The sequence below is a fragment of the Dryobates pubescens genome, chromosome Z (genome assembly GCF_014839835.1).
Source record: "Dryobates pubescens isolate bDryPub1 chromosome Z, bDryPub1.pri, whole genome shotgun sequence".
Lineage (NCBI taxonomy): Eukaryota > Metazoa > Chordata > Aves > Piciformes > Picidae > Dryobates > Dryobates pubescens.
Genome location: NC_071657.1, coordinates 106,932,137 through 106,951,806, shown reverse-complemented (window position 1 = coordinate 106,951,806; position 19,670 = coordinate 106,932,137). Strand labels below are relative to the sequence as shown.

General features: G+C 40.2%; 1 protein-coding gene across 1 annotated transcript in view; it reads right to left on the bottom strand.

The window, feature by feature from the left end:
• Window positions 1-19,670, bottom strand: part of COG5 (component of oligomeric golgi complex 5) — a 174,527-nt gene that overhangs the window by 9,428 nt on the left and 145,429 nt on the right. Inside the window, exons 15-21 of the mRNA XM_054178513.1 lie at window positions 15,007-15,117; window positions 13,634-13,696; window positions 12,798-12,901; window positions 11,244-11,481; window positions 4,515-4,591; window positions 3,893-4,019; window positions 3,279-3,358 (exon numbers count right to left, since the gene is read on the bottom strand). Of these exons, the coding sequence (XP_054034488.1) occupies window positions 3,279-3,358; window positions 3,893-4,019; window positions 4,515-4,591; window positions 11,244-11,481; window positions 12,798-12,901; window positions 13,634-13,696; window positions 15,007-15,117 (800 nt within the window). The remainder of the gene's footprint in view (window positions 1-3,278; window positions 3,359-3,892; window positions 4,020-4,514; window positions 4,592-11,243; window positions 11,482-12,797; window positions 12,902-13,633; window positions 13,697-15,006; window positions 15,118-19,670) is intronic.

Genomic DNA, 19,670 nt, shown 5'->3' with positions numbered 1-19,670 from the left:
TTGCATGCTCCTCTTGGACCTGGCTTCTCCCTGGACCCTGCCTGCCTAAGGTCCTGCTCCCTGCCTGCTGTGAAACCTGCGGCTTTCTTGCAGTGCTGCTGCTCACGAGTTTTGCCTCGTAGCAGCTGTGTCTATGGACACTTTGATTCCAGCGGCTCCTTTTCCTTTGGATCGTGCTGCCTTATCCACAAATTGGATTACAAAACCTGCAGTTCCTGGAGCCTGCCACCGACATGATACCTAGGGACTGTCGCCAAATTCCTGCTCTGTCCTCCTGACTACAACCTGGCGTTCTCATCGGCTTTCCCAAGGTTCCTGGCTTGCCTCTGATTAAAAGTGGGGTGAAGGTATTTTGTGGCATAGCCTTTTCCATTTTCTGAATTCTCTAAATTGTACCAAAGTTGCCCATAAGCATCCTGGTAGAATTTGTGACCGAACAGAACCTGTAAATAATTCATAAGTGTTTATAACTGATTTTGGAGCAGGGTTTTTGGGAAAAATAAAGGTAACTATATTTTTATAATTCCCACCTCGTTAATTCAGCCCCTACCAAATCACATGGGCAGTGACAGATAGCCTTGCTCTGGTGTACTAGGAGTTAGGAGGAGTCACTGGAGTGCCAACAGAGGCCTTTGGGAAGGGCAGATCTTCAAAGCTGCCCTCTCCATGCCTTCTGGGGGATGGGCATCTGAGCGATGCCTGAGCACTCCACAGTGCAAAGCAAAAGGACCACAGTCTCACTGTAAAATGCTCAAGTGATAACCTTGCCAAGTGATAACCCTTCAGCACCACATTCTTGAGATTACCAAGATTTAGTTTAGGACGGACACTGAGACACTGGAACGTGCCCAGAGAAGGGCAACGAGGCTGGGGAGAGGCCTTGAGCACAGCCCTGTGAGGAGAGGCTGAGGGAGCTGGGATTGTTTAGCCTGGAGAAGAGGTGGCTCAGGGGTGACCTCATTGCTCTCTGCAACTACCTGAAAGGTGGTTGTAGCCAGGAAGGGGTTGGTCTCTTCTCTCTAGCAACAAGCACCAGAACAAGGGGACACAGTCTCAAGCTGCACCAGGGGAAGTTTAGGCTCGAGGTGAGGAGAAAGTTCTTCACGGAGGGAGTCATTCACTATTGGAATGAGCTGCCCGGGGAGGTGGTGGAGTCACCGTCCCTGGAGGTGTTCAAGAGGGGATTGGACATGGCACTTGATGCCATGGTCTAGTCATGAGGTCTGTGGTGACAGATTGGACTCAATGATCTTTGAGGTCTCTTCCAACCTTAGTGATACTGTGAAGATAAAATATTCTAATAGTGGTATCTCATGCAAAATGAACAAAGGATTCAATGAAAAGGTTGAAATAAAAAGCTTAAGTATTCCAACTACACTACTTGGTCTAATGGTTGACATTCTCTCTGCCTAACAGGCTTGCCCCTTAACACCTCCATGGTCAGAGCTATTTTTCAGTGCCTGAACATGACTACCAGCAACTCCATTAACTCAATCAGCCTGGATGAAATTTAATTGCAAGCAAAGACAAAAATGTGTTGTAGTTTCAGGACAGGATTTTCAGATCTGTGCAAAAGGACTGAGGAGAGCAAAATGCCCATTAGTTCTCAAATGATTTGCATTCTTGGCTTCCCTAACCCATCTGAAATTCAAAATCCACAGTTTTTCCAGTGCTATCAGAGCAGAAATTACACTCAAGACAACAGTAAGTTATAAGTCCTGTACCTATTATCCATTCTTCTGTAATTCAAGGTGTCATGACTTGAGATTCAAGAAAACCTAATTTTGTGGCCAAACTAGACTAACAACATAAAAGAGTACTTTCTTGTTACAGTTTGAAGGGGGAACTTCAGCCTAGTCCCTGACTGCAAAGACTGAAAATAAATTACCATTGGATATAAAAGGAAAATAATGATAAGGTCTGTGTAATCCATTGGATTGCTAGTGGGAATATAGAGAAGAGGCCTAAACAGCTCTTCCTCTTCTCTTCTTCTCACAACTTCTCTCTCTCTTCTCATGGCCTTGCCAGGGGTATCTCTGTTTTGACTACTGTGTGAAGTTAACAGGAAGGAGGGAGGGAGTGGAAGAGGTGAATGGGTCCCCTGGAGCCATCCAGGGTGGTCTGAGGAGTTTCTGTGTTGTTTATAAATTGTAAATATATATATATTGTACAGATAGTGTCTATTTTGTACATATTCATTGCATTTCATATTTCTAGACTGTAGTTTGCTTGTGAATACAGCTTCATTTGCTTCCACCCCAAACTGAGCTGGTCTGGTAATTTATTTTGGGGGGTAGTTTCTCCAAAACTAATTTTGGGGGATAATTTCAACCCACCACATGCCTAAAAATCATACAGTACATGTATGAAGAGACACAGTTCTGCATTTTAATATTTTGGAAAGAAATCCTACTAACATCTACTGGTAATCAACTGGTATTTCCTTAATTGGCCTGAGAACTAGACCAGGCTGTATGGAGCTATCAGCTTCAAGAACTGTAAATATTTATAGCAGACTCCTCCTGGCTACTTTAGAAGTGCTGGCAGATAATGGTTGATTTTCTCAAGCACAACCAGTGCTGGATGGAACTTAAAAGTCAGCTTTTATGGTTTCAGCAGAAGCCAGCAAGATTCAAGCACAGAAGTTTTAGTATCCCAGGTTAGATCGAGCCTGGTGCAGCTATGTGTGACAACCTTTCCTATGTCACTGGAGTGGGTGACACTGAGGTCAGGACAGGGCACTCAGCAAATGGCTAGAAGATTTGGGATGTTAAGAACCAAATGATCATCGGAGCCTTGAGTACTGAGGATGGTCAGGCCGGCTCTGCCATGTTCACACAACACAGCTGTATTCTCTAACATACTTTAAAACTCTGCTTGTTTTGAACAACGAGAACCTTGATAATTTTTCATAACATTTTAAGAAGTGAAACAGTATTTAGCTATAAAGTCATATACCTTAGCATGATTTTTTAAATATGCCCTAACTATCATTAACTAAATATTCTGGGATGATTTTCTGAAGAATAACATTATAGAGGTGTAACAAAGGTCTTCCATTTTTAAATTCCTACTTACATTTTCATTGCAGAGAGGCATGTTCAAATTTTACATTCTCCCATTTCACAACCCATCCCATGAGTGGAGAGAAGGTAATGGTATTCATGATACATCTCCTATGACCCTTCCCTCCACACCCCCACCTGCCCCCCCCCCCCCCACTGCTTGTCAAGACTAGTCCTGGTGTTCAGATAAGGAGGGAAGAAAGCATTTTTTACCGTATGAGAGCAAGCCTGTCTTTTTCAGATGGATGATCATCCAGCCACTGGGAGTAGCGGGCAATGGACCACTCAGCCCTCTAATACAGAGAAAGGCAAAGAAACACCAATTACACATAAACGTGAAAAGGGAAACACATACACCAATTTCAGAATCAAAGATGACATATATGAAGGCCAAATGAGGCTCTCTTAAAACTGAGTTAAGAATGAGTTAAGGAGTAAGAGACAACAGAACTAGCTGAGTACGGTATTTGGGAGTTCAGAGGGATCTCCTACATCAGCAGTTTGCCCGGTTCTGACAAAGGTTTGAATCTGGATTTCCGGCATCTTGCATAAGCAGGTTCCAGGCAATTTGCAGTCTAGGATCAGACCTGCAATTCCTTCTGTGAACTGACAGACTATTAAAGAACTACAAGTTCTTTAATAAATTAAAATCAGGTTATGTTCTTCCTACTGTTAATGAATCAAAACATGAAGGCAATGACTGCAACACCTTTGCCGCAATAAAAACACAGGGCAACAAGTCACAGGAAGTATGAACTATTAAAATAAATACAATGGTCATTCCTCCTTAGGACATCTCAAAAGGAAAGACAGATTGATCTTATTACCTGGAAGGGTGATTTTAACTCTGGTGGTGCTCTTGTAAATAAGAACTGAAGAGCAGTGCTGAATGGAATAACCTTTCCCAGAGCTGGGCTGCTGGCAATATGCTCACTGGTCTGGAACAGCAGTGGTCTGGAAAAATATAACAATATACTTGTGAAAGGAAGAAGCTTATCTTATGCATCAGGAAAATGTCTATAGACTACACTGGCAATATTGTGTTAGGATAGAATCATCTAATTTGTTTTACATTAGTCTGCATCTTAGGTTTTCAACACAGGTTCAGTTTGTAAAAACATACAGAAGTTGACTACTGTAATTAAACACAAGAGTGCAGATTTTATACTTCAGTGAAAACAATGAATGTAACTATAGAACCTGCCGTCATACAGAAGTTGCACTGAAAGCAACACCAAAAAAAGTACAATTTGGACAACATTTGCATGACAAAGATTAATAAATCATAGTTACACTCTGCATAAAACTGAAAAGAACTTTACATATTCCTAATTTGCGGGTGGGTGTTGCCCCAAAAGCTCTCAGTTGAATCAGAACTAACACAAGCTACTAAATCAGCTGTGAAATGCAGTTTGGCCATACTGCCAATGGCAAGATCTTGTAACACACCTGAATGACCTCAGCTGTCTGTAGGACATCCCTAGGTCAGCAACTCGTCGACACAGTGGTGCTACTGCTAACTCCATCTGTAAAAACAAACATTTTAATTTGAATTAGATTTTCCCTGAATCACAGAATCATTTTGGTTGGAGGAGACCTTTAAGATTAAGTCCAGCCATCAACGCATCACTGCTAGGTGTTGGTATTGGAACTTGGCATTGAAGTAGCCTGCCTTTAAGCAATAATCCAAACCTGCAGACCAAGTCAGTGACTTCTCAGTGGTGGCTGGATTTGAGACAGGAAGTTATCTTTTCCTCACATACTGCATTGCCCAAGCCAAGACTTCTGCCTTTGAAAAAAACATCCCATGGCAACTGATAGTGATAATCTGTGATTCAGAACAAAAGGGATCTCATGAGCTTTCTGAGACAGAAGCTTTGTTTCTCACAGCAGGTCTATTTTATTAGTGCTGTTTCCTGATGAAGCTCTTATCTTACTGAAGCTCTTATCTTACCACAGCCTAGGAAGAAGGCAAACTTAAGCAGATCTCCACAAACCACCACTATAGAAGTGAAAATGTATACCCATTTCAGCTGGGCACCCTTTCCTTTGGCAAAGGAAAAGGTTAAAGTGCTTCCTTCTTACAACATTTAGTCCCAATTTCTAAGGTACAAAACCTACACAGATTAGAGAGAAAGCAGCTGGGAATTATCACCACAGTGTCATACAAAATAACCAACTGGCAGTGCAAAGCCACTCCCTAAGCCTAAGCCTAGGAACCTTGGAATACAAGTCCCACATCAAGCACTTCCAGGTTGCTTTAAATCTGCATTTTATACTACACAGAAACTCACAGAAGCAGAAAATTAACAATAATCCAGGAAGGAGAAGTAAGGATCTTTAACTTCTGCTTTCAGATAAATACTCTGGCCCTGCTTAATAGCCTGTCTCCCTTCTGCCCTTCTCCTCCCACATATCTTCTTACTCTAGGCTATGAACTGGCCCCTTCTCTACAGCTGCATGAGATCCCTGTCCTGTCTCCCTGTAACCGTTGCAGCCTGAGGACTAGGTTACCTCTACCACATGCAAGTGCAAGGGGGGTCTTGTTTCTTGGGCTGAAAAGCACATAGAAGCCAGCTCTGCAGCTTCTGAGCAAGCATACTATCCACCAGTCAGTGTGAAAGGCACACAAAATTGGAAGCAAACGTTCCCACACTTGAGGAGGAGCCTTCAGGTGCTGCGCCGTGTGCTGAATTTTCCAGCACAAGAGAGTAAGGCTGAGTGCATGCTCCCAGGACAGGCAGGTTCTCACTGGGGATTTTTTCAGGGAGGTCCTCCAACTCCAAATTGCAACGAAGCTTAAGCCAAGTTCAACATGTTGTTACCCTGGATCTCTCAGCACATGCTTCTGAGCATATATGGGAGCCAGAAGGCTGCTCTGCTGCACAGGATCAGTAACAAGTAGCCAAAATGAAGAGGTAACTAAGTAGGCTTTGCGGCATCATGGTACAAGAACTCTGACCCTGAAACACAAATGGGAGGAAGACTGGTTTCTCCAGAGTTTTATTTCGGGAATCAGTACTGGCTAGGGGCAGCTGGAAGAAACTGATATGCTGCAGGATCTGATGTCCTAGCTCTGGTGGGAGCTGTGGACTTGTAACTTGTGAAGAACCAGGGAGAAGATAATTCTTTTATGTTCTGTAGAGAATTTGGTATCGGCAAACCGCCAGTCTGACTTGAGGAAACAGAGATGCTCAGATCAAACTGTACTCATGAGAGGAAAGAAATCCCAGCACAGCAAAATGTGATTTTGCTTATTAAGTTTTAAATGACTGTTTCACTCCTGAAACATAATATGATGTAACAAGATGTAAGAGAAACTTTCTACAGCTCCTTATTAAGTTCCTTATTAAAACAAATTTTAAATTATTTCTGTTGAATTTACTTGGCAGTTTCCATAAATCAACTCTAACATACTAAAGAATAAAACTTACTTTAGAAAGTTTTATTACTTCATCCTCAACCTTTATTCACTGTAGAAAATTATTAGTACCACTAGAAGCAGATAGATTTATTGGCAGCAAATGTTTGACTTGTGAAGTACTAGTGCCAAAGGAAAAAAAATGGTTTAAGCTTTGCAGCATACTATACCATCTCAAACTGACTAACAAGAGTGGGAATGAGTGAAAAATAATGTGGTAAAAATGTTTGTAAACCACAGAAACTTTTTTGGTTGGTTTTTTTTTTTACACTATTCTGCTCTTGTGTTAGAAGCCCATCTCTCCAATAAAAACTGTACTTTGCACAGTAACTAAGATTGCTTTCTTCCCTTAAATTTCAGCTATTTGTCCAACCCAATGATGCAGTGAGATGCTACAGCATCTTTCTGCTGTTATAAGTGGGGGCTTTTGTGTCTCCATTGAGGATTGTGCCAGCTGGCACCACTGGCCCAGGAGTGTGTGCCAGGGAGGAACCGTGCAGCTATAACAGCTGCTGCTTGTAAGGTGCAAGAACTGGGCAGGGGACTGAGCATACATCACTCCCTGGTTTTGCTACCTGTCATCAGCTGAAGCTGTATCAACTGTTGATTCATGCAGCATGTTTATACTGCAGCAGCTTTTGCTATGGTATACAGCTATCGTTTCCAGAGCATTTTGGTGAGCTTTTACACGCTGAGTGATGTTTTTGCCTGTCTGCAAGCCAGTATTTGCATGATGTGTGCAAAGTCTTCCATCCAGCCATGTCCTGCGGACTTCAGATACGGAGGACAAGTAGCGTCTTTTGTTTCTTTTCCAAATGTCTCTCTCAGAACTGAGAATTCGGATCAAGCACATCCAAGCATTAATTTGAAACTACAGAGGCTGAATCAACTAATGTGAGACAATCATTAGCACAGGACCCAAGAGATACTGTAGGAAGTGCACATTCCTGACAAAAAGGATGAGGCAGCTACAACAGGCGGCCTAATGATGCTGCCTCATTCCTACTAACTGTTCAAAATCCATTGCTTTTCCATGATCATTCATGTTATTTTACTATGCTTCGCAGAACACAGTGGCAGACCCTTGCACATCATATGCTTCTTCTCAATGATTCTTGCTCTCTAAGCTCCAAAAGGCTGTATTATCTTTTCTTCTCACATGACCTTGCCATAGCCTACGGCTAGGTGGTCAATTATCTGCTGAACTATTCGCAGGCTAGCCACATTGTAAAAAATACATCACATGGTTGGCCTCCCTAATTGGATTATGTTCAGCAACCCAAGGGTGAAGTTAATATGTAGTCTAGATACAGATAATGCATATCTATTGAAGAATGCTTTGAAAAACCTCATAGTGAAGTTATTGTTTAGTGCCTATTGTGGTATTTTCAAGATTTCTCACTACTAAATAGTTGGGTTTTTGGCTGGAAAATCTTAAATTTTCAGCAATTACATTTCCTCCTGGCCAAGATGAATTCTATGTTTTTAAATCTTAACTCAGAATGCTTTTTGTCTAGCCATTCACCAGGAGAGAATGCTTTAACAAGCAACAGAGCAGAAGATCTCTGTACTACCATATGAAAGAAGCTGGTCTTGAAGGGATGCAGAATTTGATTTCTCTGCCACAGAGCAATTACAAAATACTTTATTTTAAGTGAATCCTTCAGCTTTAATATCTCCCAAATACCCCACATCAGAAAAGAATCCCCCCCTGCTCCAATAAGAGAGTTAGCATTATACATTAAGTGCAGGAGAGAATTCTTCACAGGAAGAGTTATTGGCCATTGGAATGGGTTGCCCAGGGAGGTGGTGGAGTCACTGTCCCTAGAGGTGTTCAGAAAAGGATTGGACGTGGCACTTGAATCCACGGTTTAGTTAGTCATGAGGTGTTGAGTAATAGGTTGGAATTGACAATCTCTGAGGTCTTTCCCAACCTTATTGATTCTATGATTTCTGCCTTACATGTCACTTCAAACATACACCTGCACTATGAGAAGATAGGAAATCATGCCTTCACGCCACGACGCATATTTCTAGACTAGTTTATTTGTGATTTGTATTATTGAATAGCTACTTTCCTATATAAGCTTATAAAATTTATGCAGCAGATGACACATTTCCATGCCAACTATTACTGCAGATTCCTCATTTCCTCAAAAAAAATTTCTCAACTGATCATGCTTATATTTCTTACATTGCATTATATTCTAATATTTGCATTGTCTGGCACTTCCATCACGTTTTACAAAGGCCCGAACTACAAGCCACCAATCCTGAAGTGTGCCTGAGTATGAGTGCTGCAACAAATCTGAGTAACAAGCAAGTTAAAAGGTCCTCTGGAGAAGCACTGACACTTCCCAAAAACACAAAATTTGAAAAATCATCAGGGCTCACTTGCATTCAGACAATTTTTTTTTCAGTCTGACCAGTGCTGAATTTAAAAGTAATATTTGGTATTACATATATGAATACTGAATTATAGCCACTTTAAAAATACTGTAACAAATGAAAACAAACTGCACCACTGATTTATAGAAGTGAACTGAGAAGTAACCTTGTGCAATTGCCTGGGTAAAAACTGAGAGCATGTAGACTGCAAATATCTCACATGAGAGTCCCAAGGAACAACAAACACAGTATGGGTTGCAGCACTGCAGACATTTTCTAGGGCTTAAAATGCTTCCGTGCTTCTGTGAGAACTGATCTTCATGAAATCACATTCATGATATTCAGGCATATACCAAGCCTGTCATACCTCTGTTTACAGCTGCCACACTAGCATACCCCTCATGTTACTGCTGAAACATCTGTAATGCACAAGACAGAAAAATACAATACTGACACAGGAAGCAGGGTAAGACAGGGAATTTGACAGAATTACAGCAGTAACTCCTGTCTCAGTAGCTGAGCCTCACTCATGAAGTAGTGCACCTCATTAAATCCAGTTCTCTATGAAGAAAACTTGAGGCTTCAGTTTTCCCCTCTTCCATGTAAATACCTGTTGTTTTGAGGCAAATTATCAACCATAATACATTTCCAGTGCAAATATTTTAAATTTTACTCTCAAAGTTATTATGCTGCATATAAGGCAGATGTAAGTAAAACTCTGAGTGCCCTGAACAAAATTTGCTGAAGCATATGAGATACCCAAAACCTTATTCAGCCCCAGATTATTTGACTCACGCATGTTTGTAACAGCATCTTTCCAGGCAGACCCTTTCCTTTGGGTTTGGCTTTAGTCCAGCAATGCAGTGCCTTTCTGGGACTGAGAAAAATCCTACAGGCAGCATTTATGGCCATCTGGAATAGTTTATCCTTTCCATCAAGATAGCAGTCCAGCTAAATACCTGTTCCCTGCATTCCTCAGTTCAAAGCAGCAGCAACAAACTCCCCTTCTCTTTGAAGGCATCTTTTCCTTGACAAAGCCATGTGCCACATGAATGAAAGCATGGAATTGAAATGAGTCCTGCTTCAGATTTACAGCCCCATTTTGGCAAACTTGCTCTGATCTGGCCAGAAGTCCTGGAGCTACCAAGCACATGCCCAAAACCCATCAGTTTTTCTGGGGATGTGGGAGGCCAGATACACCCCAGAAAACATGAATACAAGACAGTCTCCACCTGCAACATGTTTTGGTCCATTTTCTGTTATCCTGAGCAATAGGATATAGTGTCCAGGCCATCTGGGGCACTACAGCCCCTGTGCAGCCTGGAATGCCATGAAGAGTTCTGGACAAAGAAAACTCAAAGGCACAGACTGAGCATTGAGGTGGCTGTATGGTGCTAGTTGGACCCAGATCCAGTTCTTGTCTTAAGCCCATTTTTAAACAAGCCAAAAATATGGTGCAATCTGAAAATGAGAAAAAACACAAGGCAGCCCTTGCTACTCATCAGAAATGATTAAAAACCCACTTTACTCAGGAATGAGTGACTCACAGATAAGTGACCCAAACCAGCCACAATCAGAAACAGAGATGGCAGAGATTCTTCCCTCCCTGCCTTCCTCTCCTACCTCAGTTACCTACTATCCATCTCAGCATACATATCCTACTCAGCATGCAGAAGGTGCTAATTCCCTTTTCTACTTGGATAACAATAACTGGGGCCTTCAGCTGTATTATTTGGCTATTACACAGTGTCACTATTGATGGATTCATTTTGACTATAGTAAATAATGAACACAATTAGTGGATATTAATCTAGAAATATGCATTGTGTTTAAGTCCAGTATGAGAGCGAGGTAAAGCAGAAAGGCAAGTAAGTCAATCAGCTCATGAAGAGAATCCCACAAGAAAACTGCCTTTCTGTTACCAACAAGGTAGCTCTCCCACAGGACGTTCGTGTTTCTTTAGCCTGTCTCCTACACTGTGATTAACCACTGTGGGCACTGTGATATATAAAGCAATCAAGAAAGCAACACATCGTTTCATTAGAAGAGAGAGACAGATTGAATGAATGGTGACAAATGATGAACACACCAAAGCGGTCAGGCCAGCAGGATAAAAGGTCAAGACACAGCTGAATTTAAATACAAGAGCCACTTTACAGGAGGCTCCCAGTCCTCTGTGAATGTGCCTTATGGTGACAAGGGATCTTCAAGTACTTAGTGGATGCATTTTTCAGCATACAGTATCTCATCAGAAAGGGTGTGTACAGCTGGAATGCACCAATCCCTACAACTCTTAATAAAAACCTTTGATACTTCTCAGAGAACACAATGAAGTGAGGGTAAAATGCAGAGATCAGAATTAAGAGTACCTGTGCAAAATCAGCCGCAAGCCGCATCTTCCCACCTTCACCAAGGGGCCTTATTAGACTAGCGTTGCGAATGAAAAGTTCAATTGCTCTTTGGGACATGGCTTCAGTGTTATCAAAGACAAAGTCAAAACATTCAAAATGTCTGAAGTAGTCATTCATAACTCTTAATATAAAACCCTGAAGTTCTTTCATGTACAGAGAACAAGGGACATCTGGTTTTCCTGAGCTGGATAATGACCTGAAAAACAAGGAAAGAAAAAAGAAAGGGGGACAGTTAAATTCATCTTTAAAACACAACAAAAAAAACTACTGGATTCTTTAAACATTTTTTTCTGTCCTTCAAAGTCATGGCATGAATTGTAGAGTCTCATTTCTACTCAGAAGAAAGACCATGTAGCGTGCTCTGAAAATGTAGTCAAAAAATATCTCTTTATGAGCTATTTCCATCTCAACAACATAAAGGAAACCATCCCACTCTTACCCAGCTTGGAAAGCCTCCACCTGTTTGGCACTTAAACCTCAAATTCAGCTCCTAAATTTAAATGTCCCAGTTGTTGATCTGAATCTCTAATAACAAATCAAAAAATACAAATGTAGGTCACAGGATTACTAGCTGTTTTCTGCATATAATTAGTTTCCTAGATTCCTCCAATCCCAGGATTGTAAAGTTAATCCAATTATCACAGAAGCAGTGCAGAAGCTACAGGACACACAAATCAATCACCTTTCTCATTCTGTGAATCACAGTCAAGCAAAAGAGCTCTTCCTAACTCAGGAACCTGAGCACACAGGCTATCAAACAGAAGTTGGACTTTGGCTGGAATCAGTTTGTCCACCTAGTGCTAGTGGTGGCAAAGAATAAAATTCAAAGGAAAAATTAAAACACCTCTGAAAATATACATTTTCAGTGAATTCCCATGACCGAAAACAGGACACCTGATGACAATATAAGCAATTACAACCAAAGTAATGCTCAGGAGGGAAGTCTCTTATTATACATAGGACCCAAGATCTTTGCACATAAAGACTACTGGGCATGTTAATTAAAATGCTATAGGAAAACAGCATAATACACTAAACCTGAGCTTTCAATAAAAAATATTTTGAACTATTTAATATTTAATGATACTTTAGGAAAATTTCTCTGATTTTGAATCAGAGGCTATAGACTTTACTTTGAGAAACAAGAACATTGACAGCTCTGTAGATTGTCTGTGAGTCCATAAGACAAAAGTTTTGAAAGCAAAAAGGATTTTTTTTATGCACAAAAATGGCCTCTTCTTGGCTTTATTTTTCTACTGAAATTGAATTTTACTCAACAGATATGCTGGGGGGGGGGGGTGTGTGAAAAAAAAAAGGGGAGAAGACAGATGCTACCTGAAATTTTGTTTCAATAGATAGCTGTAATTCTGCTTTCTATGTTCATCAAGCATCGCCTTCCCCTCAACAAAAATTGGCTCTTGCTCCAAGGACATTGTGGCAATTCCCATCTACTATACATATGCAGGACTTCTTACTAAAGCAAAGGAAAATTTAAAAAATATTTCTAGTTACCCAGAAAAGTCTTCCTGGTGCATAGTGATGATGATAGCTTCTATTGAATCCCCTACAGAGCTCAGCAACAGTTGAACAGCACTGCCCATTAGATCATGGACTGCCTGAAATAGAATAACAAAAAGGCAGAAGGAAACAGAACCTAGAAGCATTTGCATTTTTGACACCTCAAAAATACCTTGACAGCTGTGCTTTCTGTTATCTTTCATCAGAAACTGCTAAATAGAAGACAAAAGCCTAAGACAGTATTTCTGCTTAATTGATTTTACCAGTAGAGTACAGAAATAAGGCTGTTTACTACAACTATCTGGCATTCCTGGTTTGTACATGTACGTGTTATGGTGCGCACAGTTCGTTCAGATGCTCGTTCCCCAGACACTCAAGCTGCCCTTCATTCCTCTGCACATGATGAGTGCACAGCAGGATGGATGTGAATAAATGTTATCTACAGAGGGCCGCACAGCCAACCACATGGCTCCGCAGAAAAACACCAGGTAGTATAAAAATCACAATTTTACGTGTGTTGAGAGGGTAAGGAAGGATGATAGAGAATCCAGTTATTGCTGTGTGAATGCTGCAGAGAAAGATGTTTATTTTCAGTTAGGTGATGCCTGGGTTCTGACCATTATGAGAATATTCCTGAACATAAACATTACTCGAGCACTGATTTGCACATGCAACATAAATGTAGCTGCAGGCAGAACAGAATTTCCAAGTATCTGTGTATTTTTGACTAACATATATTAACACAAAATAGTACCTGGGAAGATAAATGCCCATTTTAAATGTAGCAAAAGCACAGCCCTATCCCTGTAGCACACAAGACATTCAATTACCTTTAAGGCCGTTGTGACGGTTTGCTCAGCAGCTACTGGAAATGAGCTCTGATTGGTAACAACCTGAAAATTTTAAAGCAATTGTTAACAGCCAACCTTCAAATTATTAGAATCTATAATATTTAATTTCACTTTAAAACATACTGAGTTATCCTTTGTAATGAGTGGTTTATATAGGTATAGATAAGTATCAAATGTCTTTTATACAGACAGAATTTTCAAGTATCAGTCCTGTGCTCTCAAATTTCCTATAGAATCTGCTTCTGCCTTTGCAAAGAAATCAAAGAAATTGAGTTCAGCTGAAATTTTGCTGAAGGCTTAACAGAATCAGAATAAAAAGAAGTGAGGTGTTCTCCCACTGCAAAGTAAAGAATTCATGAAGAACTATACAAGCAGCTCATTTGAAAGAATGGCTGCTCTTTCTCAGCATTATGACTGTTAAATACTTATGTGCAGCTACAACAATACTAGAATTGAAAGTCAAGGAATCATCTGAAGGAATATTCTACCAATTTCCTTGCAGTTATGAACAAGCTATACAATAGTATTTTTAAGCCAGATAAGTACTGAACTCTAAGACTGAATCATGTCAGATCTCCCTCCAACACTAAGGCACAGGAGGTTCATTACTAAATACACCAGAGAAAGCAGACTTAGAAGTTGATCTACCATCTGTTTGCAAAATCCAAGCAAATTTTATAGGCTTTATAGCTTTTTTTAACATTCTTTAAACATATCCAGAGTCAGGAGTACTCGTGGTCTTTTTTTTCAGGCTAGGTTTTAAACATAATTAACTATGACTATAACAGTTTGTTTTAATTTACAGAGGCTGTGTAAACATTGACATCACTAGTAAACTGGAGTTATTCATAACTGTGTTTAGTCCTGAAAACATTTCTTGGCCCAACTTTGGTCACAGCAACAATGCATGGAGATATCTGTGATGTGATGCTTTTCTTGATTTCATCCTTTTCTTCCCCTTTTGTGTTTGACCACAATTGTGGGAAAGCAGTGAGGGTCACCTGAGAAAAGTAAGTTTAGACTAGGAGAGGTGCAGACAAGGACTATTAAGCTGACAGGTACAAAGGCAAATATTACTTGACAAGGTTTTGTTTTGTTTGTCCCAGAACAATAGCTGTGAGATGTAATTACTCTATATAATCGCATCTTTCACTCTTTTGCTAATACTGATGATCGGTCACATAGCAGTGCTTACAAGGGCTAACCAAGTCTCAAGGAAGTTGTAGAACTGCATAGTAAGGTACAGCTCTTAACCCAAAACCAGGCTGTATTTGTCAGAGTTCTCATCAGCTAATGGGAGAATATGCAAAGAAGTTAACATGGCGAGAAGAGAAATACCAAAGGAAGCCTACCTTCTGGACTGACTGGTGCAGTCTGTACAGCGAATTAACTACAGCCACATTCCTCCTCTGTCCCTCTGTGAGGGGGCCAATCACCTGGCTGGCATCTCCTTGAGTAGACAGCTGTAATGATTGCAGAAATTGTTAAAACAGTACTAGCTCTTTAAACAGTGCATCACCAGAAAAATAAAGTTAACATTTCAGTAACAATGTTCTTCCATTTAACTCATCTTGATTCACATGATTTCCACCGCCAGGTAATACAACAGGAGCTATAAGAAACTGCTGTTTCAGCTCCCCAACATAGCACTCAGAACCAGATCTCTTGGAGATACCTATTTCCAACATGCTTCAACTTTGTAATCTCAGAGTCAGGCACAGTCACCCACCCAAGGATGCAGTACAAACTAGCAGCAACAGAACTGAACTGGTATGCCTTTCCATATACCTTCAACCCTTACCTCTGTTAACCATTCAAGCCTCTCGTTTACAACTCTGTTTCTCAAATAGACGGCTTACAGCTTTGTACGTTATTAGTGGCTTCTAAGTGAACAGGAAATTAGAACTGCAAGGACCAAAATTGCTGGTATGCCTTTAGAAAGAGCTCCATGCATGAATTTTTCAGATTTTTTTTTTTAAAGTTCCACAAAGCATGCACTTTTTATCATTACCACAGAAATCAAAGTTCCACATGATACATAAATAGCAGTTAATTACAGAGCAGACCCATAAGGATACCACAGCATATGTTTCTAATTTAAAGTAAAATAAATTCTAATTGGGAAACTAAGGAAAATGTTATTGTGCATTGAAAGCTGCAAAAATGCAAAGACTCAACAAAAGGCTATGAGAATACTAGAATTCCATCTAAAAATTGCAGCAAGAATAGCTAGATGGTTTTACTGAGATATAATTATCTGAATAGTTATCTATATTTCAGCATACAAAAATTAAACTCCCGGAAACTCCCAAAGATGCCTAGTTCCAAAAGTCTCACAGTAAAAATAAATTCAACTCATTGAACAAGTCATCAAGAGACTTATATGAAGTGTGTCTTTAAACACAATTGCAGGTCCTACAGAAAGCTCCTAAACTAGAATTGAATATGCAGCAACAATTGTTTGAAAGCAAAAGGAACAAACATAATGTGTACATTTTTAGGTTATGGGAAGCAGTGAATCTTTACTAGTGAAAGACTATTCCTGTACTTCCCATAGCTTCCACTTGGCATAAACACAGACATCATGCAACCAAAGCTACTTAGTATTTGCCAGCGTTGCTAATAATGCACGTTTTAGAGAAGTTCTTGCAGCACACAATAGCATTACAGTGGCAATACCAGTTAATTTCCCTTTCTTCAAATTTAGGGACTATTTCAGGATAAATAAGTTTCTGAGGCCTTTGCAGAGGGAAAAATCTTTTTCCAATGTGTCTTCAATTATTTGACATCAGAATGCATCCTCAGACTAGTTGACAAAGTATCATCTCAGCATCTTCCTGCCTTTTTGATGAGAATAGCCACGTGAGTTTCTTTCCTGCTAGTTCTATTTGACTAACTTGACTGGTTTTAGGAATTCTGCTTCTCAGGCTTACAGCTTCACAGATTGATAATAAAAGAACTATTCAGAGATACACCCTGCCCACACAACTGACCACCGTCCCAGAGCCCAACAACCTGTTTTTTGCACCTTTTTTTAAGCACTGTACAGACTATTCAGTTGGAATTTTGCACATTTGCAACTACTAAAGACATTGCTAAGACAGTAACATTTTACATCCTGGTTGTATAAATTTCCATTCTTTGGAGTTTACTGTAAAGGTTTCACAATTCCTTTTTTTCAGATGTGACAAAATCATTAGGCTGTGCCTATTTTACTGGCAAAACCCCTTAGTACACAAGGGCCACAGCACACAAAAACTTCATAGACCAGGTCTAAAAATTCCTTACAATCACCCAATCTTTCTAAAATTGTTTACTATAATAAATTCCCTTAAATCAATAAATTTGAACTTCAACAGCTAGAAGTGTTGATCCCTTGTGTACCTTAAAATAAAACCACTGGTCTAAAACAAAGATGATTGGAAAACTCAACTCTTGTAACTAATAGTAAGAATTGGGCGTCCCAGGGCTCCCTAGGACTGCTTCTCCTGAAAGTGTGCCATGGGAACATCTGGCATCTACATGGGTAGGCATGCCCTACCATAACAGAAATAGCTAGCAGCTACACTGATGGGCATGCCTTTTCATCACAAGCACATCTGGTGCTTAACATGGGTAGGTGTGCCCTACCACCTGCAACAGTAGTCTATGGTCATTGTTGCTACCTCTTGCTGTCACTACAATGATTTCTATGACCTTACTTTGAGGCAGGAAGACTCTGTACAGACTGTGACATGGTTCATGTACATACAGTTTGTCACTGGCATGTTTCTGGATTTCAGGTAGTCTATTATTCCAGTATTTCAATGCCTCAGGCTGACTTCTTGACACCTCTAACATTCATTGTACAATCATGTACCCAGGTACAAAAATGCCATTGTTGTGTCTCCTTGTTTCCAACAAACCATGGTTATGGCCCATTTACTTTAGACATAAATCATCCCTCAATTTATTTTCCATCACACCAGGTTTTATTAATAATTCACATTCATCATTCAAACAGCAGTGTTTTGAAGTTCTGTGCTGGACACAGCATACACATTTAAGGCCAGTGGTAATATAAGTCTTTCTCTGTTACTTGTCCACTGAGGATTGCAATACATAAATAGGTTGTCAAATAATTTTGACATTTAGCCACATCCACTCAGATGACAGACACAGCCCAACAGCCTTCTTTTTGATGGGGGCAGTAGAGACAAAATCTGATACCTTTTTAATCAGTTATATTAATCCAGAAACACAGAAGGCCAGGAGAGTAAATTTATGCTAAGCAGAAATAGGGAGGACAGAAGGGGTGACTTCATACCAAAGAATTTATTTCAGGAAAGAAACAATTATGTGTAGCTGTAGGACCAGATGCCTTCTCCAGGGAACCATCACTCACCCTGAGAGCTAGTCTGGCCTGCTAGCTGAAAACAGAGAAAAAGAAACCATACTGAAGCCAGACTTGAATAAGCAGTAACAACTCGGACTGAACTGTTGCACTTTTCTGTATTTGTCTTTAAGCAATGCAACTGACTCCCTTCCACTCTTCACTTTAGTTGGGTATACTAATCTGCTTTTGCTTCAATGCCTGTCTGCTATTTACACCAATTTCATGGGTAGTAGCAAAGTGCAGGTACCTCATTACCCAGCAAGTGGCAATAGTGCAGTGGATGACAATGTCAGTACAAGCTCCCTTTCCCAGTATCAGCTACCAGCATACCAGCAACATGACATGCTCATGAGGAAGAGTGGAGTGAGGTAGAGAAGTCTCCCAGTAATGTAATACTAGCAAAAACTTTTTTATCAGCACTAGGACAATGGCTATGTCTTCTGATACCCTCAAAAATGTGGATATGAGCTTCTACCCCAAGCAGCCTTTCAAGAAAACTCAAAGGGCTGCTGTTAAACTAAAATGATAAAGAAACACTGAAGGCACTGCCTTTCTGACATGTACACAAGGACATTCTCCAAGGTAGGAGGACGAAATCTGTGGGTTCAATCCAATAGCTGACCAGATGGAGGAAACTGCTTAGAAGGTTTTTCTTGAAATCAGGTGGTTTATTGAATCAAAAAGGACCCTTGTAGAAGCTGATACAAAAAATGTCTCATGAAGAGGAATAAGAAGACTGAAGGCCATCTGACTGGATGCAGCCTGACATAGTAAGCCATGACTGGCCTTGTGCTCTCACCAAATTCAGAAGTCTTTCTGGAAAATATCATCTTTTAGTTTGTATCCTTCATCATACCAACAGTTACAGTGCTTCACCTACAGGTGCTTCATAGTGGGTCAATAAGTAGCCTAACGAAGAAAATTTCATTAATTTCCTGCACCTGACCATGTGCAGGAAAGCACAAAGTAGAGAAATAAGCACTTCTGTTGCGTAATTCATCTAGCCTATTTTAGAGACCCTCCTCTAGAGAGTCAATGCACCCTGCACGTACTTATTTCCCTCTGCTAACTGTAAAGGGAATCTAAAGCATTAGATAGACACAGGCAGCTATACTGTCTGAAGTCACATTAGATGTACCCCCTTTGCATAGACATGTTTTGGAAATATGTGCTGGAAATAACTAGATCAAGTGCTTTGCATTTTACACATTTCTGTGCTTAATACCCAAGAACAGACATGTAATTTGACAACATGGATTTGAACTTGTATGTTGAAACATGTGCTATGAAATTGCTTTGGGTTTAAATTCCTGTTTTCACCAGGAAGCAATGAAAGCAGAATTTAGATTAGGATGTGAATCAAATCACCCCTCGGGTTATAAAAAAATGCTAACTGCATGTGTCTTTTTTTTCCCTATAATTTGTGTCATGTTTCAAAATGACTGACTTCTCAGCTCAGAAGTGAGCTGGTTTGCTACCATTCCCTTCACTGATTAAACACTTTGTGACAAAGCTCAGTTTCACACTAAGTAACTAAATCTTGCGTGCATCCTTGTTGACAGCCTTTGGGAAGCTCCATTTATATTTCTCTTCTCTGAAACAGCCTCAGCAAACCCACTCTCTAAACAGCAGGAAACAGCA